We start from the raw sequence: 13,191 nt of genomic DNA on the forward strand, positions 1-13,191 counted from the left end.
TCTAATGTTAATTTGATATTGCCTCAAGGGCTAAATGAAAATACACGACGGGCCAAATTTGGCCCACGGGCCAGAGTTTGACACCCATGCTTTAGTTGGACTGATTTTGTATGTGTGTACGCGCTCCCTGCGTATTTGTGTTGACGAGACCGGGTGAGTGATTCTCCTAAACCCCCAAATGATTATTCCATAAACTTTGTAATCATGAAAAATATAGCCAATTGTCAAACAAATGTGTTGTGTTAAACCAGTTATTGTAACATAAGCTAGCTGGTGATGTCCTTGTTATATTTTTTGCTTTGAAAAATGTTACTGTAAGGAAGTTGCAAACAGCACCTTTAACTAGATAACATTTTGTATTTCAGATTGTCACTGTTGATATTATGCTATTGGATCCCCCTGTCATTTTAGACCTGTTTACTACATTTAGTTTATAACATTGTCATTTTTGTGCTTATTAGGTTTATGTTTCAGGAAATTTTCCCACTGTCTTTTTTTCCCCCCAAGCTCTACAACCACCTGGAAACTAATTTCTAACTGCATAGAGGGATACACACAGACTCATAATTTCATGCAAATTGTCCTGTTAATTATGTTTGCGGCATCATGCCAAGTACATCAGAAACATTTGTTTGTCCTCTCAATCTGTTAGGTTTTTCCCCTAACCCTCCTGTCGCTGTAACCTACGCTCTTTCTTATCCTTTTTCTCTTTACAGTTTAAGTGCTGTGGCGGCCAAGACTATACAGACTGGTCAGTCAACATGTATCACAACTGTTCTTCAAAATCAAAGGGGCCACTGTCCTGTGGAGTCCCATATACCTGCTGCATTACTGACGTAAGGAATACATTATTTTACATCAATTTATTACTTCATAATTTGATCAATGCATTTGCCAGTTGCGGGAATGTTAATAAGTAAATACCTGTGAAGACTCAAATGTGTTGCAAGAGATGAATTTGAATATTGAGCTATCTTTGTCTGTACACCTGTAAAAAGTGATGAGTTGTTCCCTCCTTTTCAGTTGCAACAACTTCCACTTTTATGAGAAAACTATTACAAGAGCTTTGTCTGTGTCTGTTGGAATGTTTCCACTTGTGCTGTCAGCAGTTCTGAGAGTGCATGTTGGTGTCTGATCTCTTTAGTTATCCAAAACTTCCCCCCACCATGCCCATTAAAGCTTACCTTTATGTAACTTGGTATAAAACAAATGCATTCACTAATTTGCATGGATTATGTTTTACAGGCCGTTTTCAAGCTGCATTCTGACAATCTCCTCAAGATGTGGGCAGTCTTATTTACATGTCTCAATTTTGATAGTATCTTCTCTGCGCTATCTTTGTTATAGTTTTTAGTGTTTCCACAGTGAGTCTGACGGATTAGGCTCACATTATACGCTACTTCGTATTACAAATGGCAACAGCAAAGGATGCATGTGCATGCACGAGCCAATCTGCCCCACAACAAGAGGATATCGAAAAGAAGGCGCTTATTGACTATACTATCAGACTACAAGGGTGGACTCGCGCAAAGCACTTTGGGCTCATTTATATCATATATGGCAACTCCGCTGATGTCACACTTGTGAAGGTCGTCACACTTGTGAAGGACGTCACACTTGATGCTAATTCCAAACGGTTTATTTGGCGGAAATATGAAGGGAGGCAAGATTGTTTTATACACATTTGCAATGCCTCCATAGTTTGATTTAACGTTTTCAGGAGCCTTGCAGATCACGAATACCAACAGCAATAGTTATAAAACATTGATTTTGAATAATGCGACCCCGTTCAGAGGCCTAGTCAAAGGTTTCCTAATTTTCTCCTATTGTGTGTGCTTATTGAAATCCATACTAGATGCGCTAGTGCAGGGGTGCCCATTACGTCGATCGCGAGCTACCAGTCGACCGCGGGGGGTGTGTCAGTGGATATCCAGCCAGGCTTTTAAAAAAAATAGGCCTAAAAATTAGTGATCATCAATCTTCACCAAGACGTCACTTAAATGACATTCACGGTACCGGAGGGTCTTGTGAGATGACGCTGGCTGCTGCAAGATCATTATTATGAAAATATGACCGAGAGGAAGGCGAGAAACACTTTTATTTCAAGAGACTCTCGCGCCGTACCTTCCGTCAAAACTCTAAAGGCCGACTGCACATTTCCTATCTTCACAATAAAAGCCCTGCTTCATGCTGCCTGCGCTAACTAAATACAGAGTCTCGGAAAACTGGCGTGCACAAGCGATCCCTCAGAAAGCTGGCTTGCACATCCCTTTTGCACGCCAGCTTTCCGCGACTCTTATTTTGTTAGCGCAGGCAGCATGAAGCAGGGCTTTTATTGTGAAGATAGGAAATGTGCAGTCGGCCTTTAGAGTTTTGACGGAAGGGACGGCGCGAAAGTCTGTTGAAATAAAAAGTGTTTCTCGCCTTCCTCTCTGTAATTTTTTCATAATAATGAACTGGCAGCAGCCAGCGTCATCTCACAAGACCCTCTGGTGCCGTGAATGTCAATCAAGCAAGCTACGGAATTTGCCGCCAATGTTTTTCATGTAAAGTGTATGGAAGCTGGATGAATTAGATGCCAGAAACCAACCACTTTCATGTGGTATTGTACAGAAAGGACAACTTTTTTTCTCCTCCATTTGAAAATGTTGGCGTTATCATCATTACTGTCTGATTCCAATCAATGCAAGTCATCAGAATCAGGTAATACACCAACTTATATTCTTGTCTTTGTGAAAGAAAGACATCTATATGTGTTACACATGCTTGTATTATCATTAAACACATTTAACTTGTTTACAAAAATGTCTCTTTCATAAATAAATAAATATAAATGATATATATAAATGAGGTAGATCCCCTCGAGTTGGTCAATTGAAAAGTAGCTCGCCTGCAGAAAAAGTGTGGGCACCCCTGTGCTAGTGGATCAGTATTACCTTCCTTTAAAGCTACCTCCCCCACCGAGTTGACTGAAAATTAATCCAGTAAGTGCTGCAGGGTGGACTGACAATCAGCCATTTTTAGTGCCATGGTGGGACAACCAGTAACAGGCAGGCTATGTCATAATTTACATTTTTTATTTCTCTACACTGTTGAAATCCAGAACCAGGCAATTGGTGCCATTAATGTGCATTAGTATACCCTTTCATTATGACTTATCCGATCAATGACAGACAATCAAACCCACTCAAGGTAAGAAATCAGTTTAGCCTGTCTACTATCAGGGCAGTAAAGTATGACATGGTCATCATGCCTGAACATACTGTAGGGCAAAAAAGTATTTAGTCAGCCACCGATTGTGCAAGTTCTCCCACTTAAAATGATGACAGAGGTCTGTAGTTTTCATCATAGGTACACTTCAACTGTGAAAGACAGAATGTGAAAAAAAAAAATCCAGGAATTCACATCGTAGGAATTGTAAAGAATTTATATGTAAATTATGGTGGAAAATAAGTATTTGGTCAACCATTCAAAGCTCTCACTGATGGAAGAAGGTTTGGCTCAAAATCTCACGATAGATGGCCCCATTCATTCTTTCCTTAACATGGATCAATCGTCCTGTCCCCTTAGCAGAAAAACAGCCCGAAAGCATGATGTTTCCACCCCCATTCACAGTAGGTGTGGTGTTCTTGAAATGCAACTCAGTATTCTTCTTCCTCCAAACACGACGAGTTGAGTTTATACCAAAAAGTTCTATTTTGGTTTCATCTGACCACATGACATTCTCCCAATCCTCTGTTGTACCATCCATGTATCCATTTTGGTATAAACTCAACTCGTCGTGTTTGGAGGAAGAAGAATACTGAGTTGCATCCAAAGAACACCATACCTACTGTGAAGCATGGGGGTGGAAACATCATGCTTTGGGGCTGTTTTTTCTGCTAAGGGGACAGGACAATTGATCCGTGTTAAGGAAAGACTAAATGGGGCCATGTATCGTGACATTTTGAGCCAAAACCTCCCATCAGTAAAAGCTTTGAATGGCTGACCAAATATTTTTTTTCCACCATAATTTACAAATAAATTCTTTAAAATTCCTACAATGTGAATTCTTGGATTTTTTTTCACAATCTGTCTCTCACAGTTGAAGTGTACTTATGATGAAAATTACAGACTTCTGTCATCATTTTAAGTGGGAGAATTTGCACAATCGGTGACTAATTACTTTTTTTCCCCACTGTATAAGTACATCCATCCATCCATCCATTTTCTACCGCTTATTCCCTGTATAAGTACATTACAATGTAATTGCAATCAGAATATTTACAATAAATGCCTAGAATCCGCCTAACATATGTGTATGGTAGCGGCCATAACGTTGTGGAGTAATGTTTAAAATACACCTCTCAGGCAGTTTTTGCACCCTCACATAAACAGATGGATAAGACTTATTGTATATACACTTGAACTATCCACATCAATTAGAAAATAACTGCAATTGTTTTCTGCAGTCAGGCTCATGCCATTCCTTACACAACGACACAGTGACATCATATGAAGAATAAGAAGTGCTGCCACGATCAATACAAATTAGTTGACACAGGCGATTTGTTTTTGGTGGCTGCATCGTTTTACTGTTGTCCGCTTAGAGGTGCTAGCTAGCAGACAGTTTGGATCTGCTTTTTATTTACTAATCCTTACATTCATGGTGGCAAGATAAACAACATTTTTTATGTGCAAACGTGAAATGTCTGCAAAAACGTGGAAATTTGCGTTTTCCATCCATCCATCCATCCATTTTCTACCGCTTATTCCCTTTCGGGGGGTGCTGGCGCCTATCTCAGCTACAATCGGGCGGAATTTGCATTTTAAAACATTAAATTTATTGTCAAAATATCATTTTGGCATTTTTTTTTTAAAGAATCTAAGCAAAATTTGTTGAACGCTTGCCTTAGCTGCAGGTATTTGCTGTTCCTCTGGAATAAACGGCACACTGGAATGCAGGACAAGAAGACGATCAGGGACTCCAAAACAAGCTTGTGAGTTAGCATAGTTAACATCATCTCGCTATCATACTTGTTGCCGCCTGCGTTTGTTCTCCAAGCCACAATGTTGACGGCTTTCTACTTTGTTGCTAACCATTTATGGATCCAGAGACTGTTATTTCTAAACTAGTTGCAGTTGTAGAGCAATTATTAATAGTCAGCAAGAAGGTATATTATTGACTTAACGAATGACAGAAATCATAACACCAGAAGTATATTACTCAAGGGGGCGGGGCTATAGTATGGAGTTGCCAAATGGGAAACATTGTCTGAGTTCAGGCAATGCATGTTTTAGAATTTTACATTACATTTTCAATGATCATAATAATAGTAAATTATGTACTTAAAAAAACAAAATATTTTATGGTGCATTACAAGGGACATGAAAGTGTCAAAAAGGCATCCAAAAAAGGTTGGTAGATGGGAATAAATCTGAAGGTAAAAATAGTTTACAAATACACCCAATTGTAAGAAATGTAGTCTTGATTTTCAAAATCAAGACTACTATCAATTTTCTTTTGGGGCTTGCATAGCAGCACTTTTTGCCGATAGAAATGTTCCTCTTATTTTGTCAGTTTTCCTTTTTTCTCAAAAAGTGCTCTTATGCCTGTAAATGTAACATTATCACTGGGGGACGCGACATAGCTTAGCAGGAGCAGGAGAAGACGTGACCTCATGCTAATTAGTAAGATAGCTGGAATGTAAAGTAGTGAAACCACAGAAGCATAAGTGCTTGTACACCTAACAAAAGTTTAGCTTGAACCACGTTACAGCGAGGAGTAAACAGCTATCAACAGGAAATGACACCATGTTACCGTCAGCAGCCAAAGAAACAGCCTTTGAATCCTCTCACCTGTTGTAAAATGGTTCTATTATAATTCACTTTTGGCTGAATAATGTATTGTTATTGCAGCCTCTTGCGGTATGCATTGCAAAATGGATTTTAGGCTGTGTCTATTGCCCATCCTGACCTTGAATGTTAAACTGGGCTACTAAGACTTTTTAACGCATGCAAATTTAGACTTCACACAGCAGCATGGCTGTGTGCCCGCCTGCTTTTACCGCAATTTATTATTAGGCAGAGCTGATGAAATAACAGATTTTTTAAATCGGTTGTACAAATTAGTCAACCATTAGAGGTCAGTCGTTGGAAAATTACGTTAGTGGCAGCAATAATGAAAGAGCTGGCACTCTCATAACCTGACTTAAGGGTTGTGTGCACATTTGTCCCCTTTGAATTACTGGTTTTTCATTCAACCGTGAGTCAGCCACTATGTGTGTCAGAGACCTCATCACTTCACTAAGTGACCTGTGCATAAAATCACCACATATGGACTTCACGTCTGGATCCTGAGGTTTTTAAGGAGTGTCTTCCTTTGGGAAGCTAACTTTGCTTGCAATGGGGTTAGCTTTTTCACATGACTATACAGTATTTGTTAGTTTAACTATTTTATTCCTTAACTGCTGCACACACACACTGCTATTGATTTTCAGACAAATAAAACACATGGGTCTACTGCTAACAAATCTCAAATTTAACACAAATCAGTTTAAGTTGAAATTTCTAACATGGCTCAATGTGTTCAACAAAACAAGCACTTAGTCGTAGAGCGACTAAGAACGTGAATGCAAAATTGGTTGGAAAAAAATTGCTGGTATCAAGTATACTGTCTTTGCAGAATTATGGGTGGGAAAACAGGTTGGCCATAAGTCACTTACCGAGCATATAAACAAGCACTAGAGTTGCTCGATATAGACTATATGATACAAATTATATAAACTTGGCCGATGATAGAGCTTTTGATACTATTGCCATATAATGATGCATTTTATTGATACATTCTAGTTGTCAGGCCAATTTGCCACAACAAGCGAACAACCTTCAATACTCCATGGCGGTAAATAAACAGTTTCTTATAAAGGAGGACAATGAAGAGCTAAACATGCTGCATTACACACACAAAGGAGAATACAAGATGCCATGATAACCGCTAAGCTAGAGTTCTTGAATGTAAACAGGGTGGGCAGCAAATTGATATAAATATCAACAATAACGATACCAAGTATTGTATCTACTACAGTGATTAGATCAATATGTTTTACTAACACAAAATTGTTTTTCCAGTCATTTTTGTTATTGTTTACAGAACTTAAAATCACAGCCAATAGTAGTCTTTGCATATGTTTATTTATTTTGCACCATTTAATTTATTTTGCTAATAATAATATATGTAAAAAAAAAAGCTAATAAATAAAAGGAACATTATTAAAGTATTTAATTGATATTGTGAGTCCGGCATCCTGTGTATGGTTTTTATATTTGTGATCAAAAATGTCATCAGTCAATGATGTCACAAGAGAAAGTACCTACCTTATTTTTCGGACTATAAGTTGCAGTTTATTTAATAGTTTGGCCGGGGTTGCAACTTATACTCAGGAGCGACTTATGTGTGAAATTATTAACACATTACCGTAAAATATCAAATAATACTATTTAGCTCATTCACGTAAGAGACTAGACGTATAAGATTTTATCGGGCTTAGCAATTAGGGGTGATAGATTGTTTGGTAAACGTATAGCATGTTCTATATGTTAGTTATTTGAATGATTCTTGCCATAATATGTTACGTCAACGTACCAGGCACCTTCTCAGTTGGTTATTTATGCATCATATAACGTACACTTATTCAGCCTGTTGTTCAGTATTCATTATTTTTTTTTAATTGCCTTTCAAATGTCTATTCTTGATGTTGGGTTATATCAAATAAATTTCCCCCAAAAATGCGACTTATACTCCAGTGCGACCTATATATGTTTTTTGTTTCTTTATTATGCATTTTTGGCAGGTACAACTTATACTCCTGAGCGACCAGAGGTGGGTAGTAACGCGCTACATTTACTCCGTTACATCTACTTGAGTAACTTTTGGGATAAATTGTACTTCTAAGAGTAGTTTTTATGCAGCATACTTTTACTTGAGTATATTTATAGAGAAGAAACGCTACTTTTACTCCACTCCATTTATCTACATTCAGCTCGCTACTCGCTACTTTTTTTTATCGATCTATTAATGTTTGTTTTGGTTTTTCAAAGTAGGATCTACGCATGCCTGCGTTTCACCAATCACATGCAGTCACTGGTGACGTTGGACCAATCAAACAGAGCCAGGCGGTCACATGACCGTCACACGTAAACCCCGATTGCAAGTTGAAAAACTTAGTGGGGCGTTACCATTTAGTGGTCAATTGTACGGAATATGTACTGTACTGTGCAATCTACTAATAAAAGTTTCAATCAATCAATCAAAAGTGTAAAGGAAAAAAGACACTTTTTATTTCAACCGTACTTCCCGTCCAAAGCCTAAAGACTGATCGCACAGTTCCTGTCTTCACAATAAAATTGCCGCTCCATCGCGCCTGCGTTAACAAAATAAGAGTCTCCGAAAGCCAGCGCAAACAAGCTAGCAAGCTACGGAGTTTGCCGCCAATGTATTTCTTGTAAAGTGTATAAAAACGAATATGGAAGCTGGACTAATAAGATGCCAAAAACCAATGAGTTTCATGTGGTATTGGACAGAAAGGATCGAGGAACTTTTTTTTCTCCTCCATTTGAAACCGTGGACGTTACAGCACTATACTGTCTGATTCCAATCAATGCAAGTCCTCAGAATCAGGTAATACACCAACTTATCTTGTCTTCATGAAAGATAGGAATCTATATGTTAAACATGCATGTATATTGATTAAAACACCTCTAACATGTCAACAAAAACGGCAAAAAATATAAATTATATACTGTATATATAAATGTATGTATTATGTATATATATATGTATATGTATGTGTATGTATGTGTATATATATGTGTGTGTGTGTATATATATATATATATATATGTGTGTATATATGTATATATATTATATATATATATATATATATATGTGTGTATGTATATATGAGGTAGATCAGCTCGACTTGGTCATTTATTAAATAATTGATTACCTTTAAAAATCTTATTGGGGTGTTACCATTTAGTGGTCAATATTATGGAATATGTACTGTACTGTGCAATCTACTAATACATGTTTCAATCAATGAATGCCTACTGAGCCTATGGTGCTGTTAAGTTATTGTGGCTCAATGTGCCTTATTTTTTATTTTATTTTAATGTAGTATTATTTAATATATATTATTGTTTTAGTTGCTTAAGAGATATTCCTGGCTCTGAATTTGCTCTTTGCTATTTTTATGTTTTTGTGCATTATTTGTTGCCGTAATCATTAACAGGTTACTCATCAGTTACTCAGTACTTGAGTAGTTTTTTCACAACATACTTTTTACTTTTACCCAAGTAAATATTTGGGTGACTACTCCTTACTTTTACTTGAATAATAAATCTCTAAAGTAACAGTACTCTTACTTGAGTACAATTTCTGGCTACTCTACCCACCTCTATGAGCGACTTATACGAAAAATACGGTAAAAATTATCAGTGAATTACCAAGTAGATTCATAATCAGTTTTGTCAGCAGTTGAATAAGTAAACTTGATAACCCATAACTCATATTATAAATTATTTTCCATATGAGTCCATCCCATTCAACCATTTTCTACCGCTTGTCCCGCTTGTCCCTTTCAGGGTCAATCGTGATATATCGTCATCGCAGGAGGCTGCAATAGATATTGCAATATAAATTTTAGGTAATGTTGCCCCATCCCTGCGAATTTCCTTAGTATCTAGGAAAATTATAATAAAGAACAATACACCTCTAATACACCTCTCACCCCGAATAAATGCCTGTTACTCTCTTCAGTTCAATTAAACAACTGTATATGGTATCACTCTCTATTCCAAACTTAAAGAGAAGTAAAAGTATAAGTACATATTTTGTACAGCCCTTCAAAATGTTCTGTTCTGCTTTCTCATGATTGTAAATGTCAACAGTGTCAGTCCTGCATCCTCTTTAAACTGACAAGTTTTTATAATCTTGGTGTTAAAGCTTTAGCAACAGGGCAACATCTGAGGTGTGTGTATTTATCCACTCGCTCACTTTTTACCTTTGATATCGTTGTTTTTTTATCTCACTAACATGGATGTATTTTACTGCAGATATTTGTATTTTTTGCTAAATCATTTTGGCCTGTGATTCCTGTGAGGTAAAATGATTAAAAGCAAGAGAAGAAACAAGTCGCACTGAATGCTTAATCCTCCTCCCCTCGTCTCTTCATTTACCATATGGCCAGATTGGTGGTCGCTTATATTGAGAGTTTATATGTTAATATTTGTAGCGGTCATCTTGGCTCACATTCATCTTTTATATATTTTTTAACTCTTGACCCCTTTCTCCTCTGCAGCCTACTGAAGTAGCAAACACGTTGTGTGGACACAAGGTGTTGGAAAAAGAGGTAAGATAAGGCTACACAAGTGAAGAAAGTATTCCTAGAAGTGATATAGACTGTTAGCAGCAGGATGATAATTTATTGTGGCAGTCATAGGCAAATATCACCCTTGAACAAAAAATATCGAATCACCAGTATTAAGGAGAACTGCACTCCTTTTGGAATTTGCTTATCGTTCACAATCACCATGAAATAGATGACGACGAATGTATTTTTTTTTTAATGCATTCTAAATAGTAAATAAATACGATCAAAAGTCTGCTTACAATCGAGCCTATTTAAGCTGCTCTACTCTGCCTGTAAAGCCATTAAAAACATCAAAACTCCTCCATTAAGCTCATGTAAGTATATATGTAATGTAGTAACAGGCACATTTATAATAACATTTAATACTTACTTATTTTGCTCATTTTAAGCATACGCAGTGCATTATTTTCCAAAACTTACCACATGTGCTTTTTTTAAACATCAAGCCAACAAACATCATAAAAAAACACATACTGTACAAGGTCTGCTGTCTTTGGGACGCCGACTGCTAGGTTGTTCAAATATTTCCATTTAGATGAAGAATGACTCATAATCCTGGCAAACAAGGAAAAGAGGAAGCAGCTGATCAGTCGATCATGTCAACATTGGCACACAAGCTCGTGATCACGGTGCCGCGATAGTTAGTCCGGATAAGCGCTTATAATAACAGTACCTCTAATACGTGGTTTATTTTCAAGTCAAGAAATGTAAATGTGGTGTATTGTTGGCAGTTTTTGATTGTATTTTGTTGGGTTTATGGGCAGACTAGAGGACCTCCCATTGGCTACGCTGTAAGCGGACTTTTATTTGCATTTGTTTATGAGTTAAAATACATTTAACAAAAAAAATGCATTCGTCAATCGTCATGTCTTTCATAATGATTGTGAATGTGCAAAATTCTCCCCTACAAAAAAGTGAAGTTATGTTTTAAAGGATGTTAATTTAGTTGTTTGATTTTATAGGAAAAAAGCGGATAACAAACATGACACAAATATAGTCATTTTAAATGACAACGTTCAGGCTTTAAAAACACACAGAAATACAGTAACCTCAATTTTTAAATCAGAGTAAAAAAAAAAATTGCAATTACTCAATTCTGAGGAAAAAAATATTAACCAAAAAAACAACCAGTACTTTGTTGCGCCACCTCTGGCTTTGCAGGTGGGAGTCTTGTCAATTACTTTTTTTTTTTTTCAATTTCCACCACAGAATTACTATTTGTTTAGACACTAAGGAAGATTTGGGCGAAATTATTGTAGTAAGTTATTTTAAATTTTTTAAATTAAATATACTTCCATCCATCCATTTTCTACTGCTTATTCCCTTTTGGGGTGGCGGGGGGCGCTGGCGCCTATCTCAGCTACAATCGACTTGTCCAGGGTGTACCCCGCCTTCCGCCGATTGATTAAATATACTTGTTAAATACAATTTCTGCTTTGTTTTAATGAATACTTAGACCTACGACGCTACTGTGTTTAAATGTTGGTCATTATGGTGGTACTTGGAGAGCCAAGTGTTTTCTTCACTCAACGATTACATTCTAGAGACGCAAATTGTTTATGAACCACAAAATGTGTGAAGTGAATTATATTTATGTAGCGCTTTTTCTCTAGTCGCTCAAAGCACTTTACATAGTGAAACCAAATATTTATGTTACATTTAAACCAGTGTGGGTGGCACTGGGAGCATGTGGGTAAAGTGTCTTGCCCGAGGACACGACGACCGTGACAAGGATGGCGGAAGTGGGGATCGAACCTGGAACCCTCATGTTGCTGGCACGGCCACTCTACCAACCAAGCTATACTGCCCAATACAATTGTTTTTCTTTTTGCATCACAAAGTGTATAATCCAGAAAAATCAATGTTGCCATTTCCCAATGCAATTTGCATGTGGATAAATAGCTTGATGACATACTTATGTTATCTTCAACCATTATAGGCTGTGAAATTAAAGTCTGGTGGTTGAAATAAAATAAAATAAATCATAATGTATTTATGTAACACTTGGGGGTGGGGGGGGTTTGCCAAATAAAGCTATTAGCTGCAAGTCCATCTTTCTTCCTTGTCTGATGTTCTCCTACTGTTGTCATTCCTTCGCTGTCACTACCTCGTTAGCGCTTGGACCTGATTGACGAAGTCTACATCAGAGGCTGCACTGACGCCTTCTTCATCTGGCTCACAGACAACTATAAGATCATAGCGATACTATTACTGGGGATCCTACTACCTCAGGTACGCACACACGCACACACAGTATGCGCGTACACACAGTATGCTTTATGCTTTTACTGTGTGATTTACACTGATGCTACTCAAAACAGGCTTGTTAAAGTGAAGTTTTTTTAAAGAGGAGCAGGGTTCTATCACCCTGCTTGTAAATAAAAAAATTAAATAAAAGGCACTTTCCTTTATTAAAAACCTATTGGAACTGGACTGGTCAGGTCTTGGAAGACGTTTTGCCTCTCTTTAGGGATGGTTTCATCAGTTCCTGTTTAAGGCTAGATGGGACTACAGATGTGTATTGTTTATATTTTAACCGATACAAGTACAAAATCTGTTCTGTAAAAACGGTGCCAGTGCTTAAACGATGCTCAAACTAATAATTTTTGTTTAAAAAAAGAAGACAGAAAAAAATGGCTTTTTTATTTTTAGTGAATAATGCAAAATTGCTCTGTTGTGGCTACTGGCCAATGCTGCAGTGCTAAAGATATTTTAAGGGCTGACGTTGGCGTGTTTACGTCAGTAATAAAGTTTTTAAAAGTGTCAGACTGTGATCTTC

At 37.2% G+C, this 13,191-nt stretch overlaps 1 protein-coding gene across 1 annotated transcript in view; it reads left to right on the forward strand.

Moving 5' to 3' along the window:
• Positions 1–13,191, forward strand: part of tspan15 (tetraspanin 15) — a 76,177-nt gene that overhangs the window by 50,597 nt on the left and 12,389 nt on the right. Inside the window, exons 5-7 of the mRNA XM_061879963.1 lie at positions 717–836; positions 10,341–10,391; positions 12,528–12,644. Of these exons, the coding sequence (XP_061735947.1) occupies positions 717–836; positions 10,341–10,391; positions 12,528–12,644 (288 nt within the window). The remainder of the gene's footprint in view (positions 1–716; positions 837–10,340; positions 10,392–12,527; positions 12,645–13,191) is intronic.

Source organism: Nerophis ophidion, linkage group LG02 (assembly GCF_033978795.1).
Source record: "Nerophis ophidion isolate RoL-2023_Sa linkage group LG02, RoL_Noph_v1.0, whole genome shotgun sequence".
In the NCBI taxonomy this organism is placed as follows: Eukaryota; Metazoa; Chordata; class Actinopteri; order Syngnathiformes; family Syngnathidae; genus Nerophis; species Nerophis ophidion.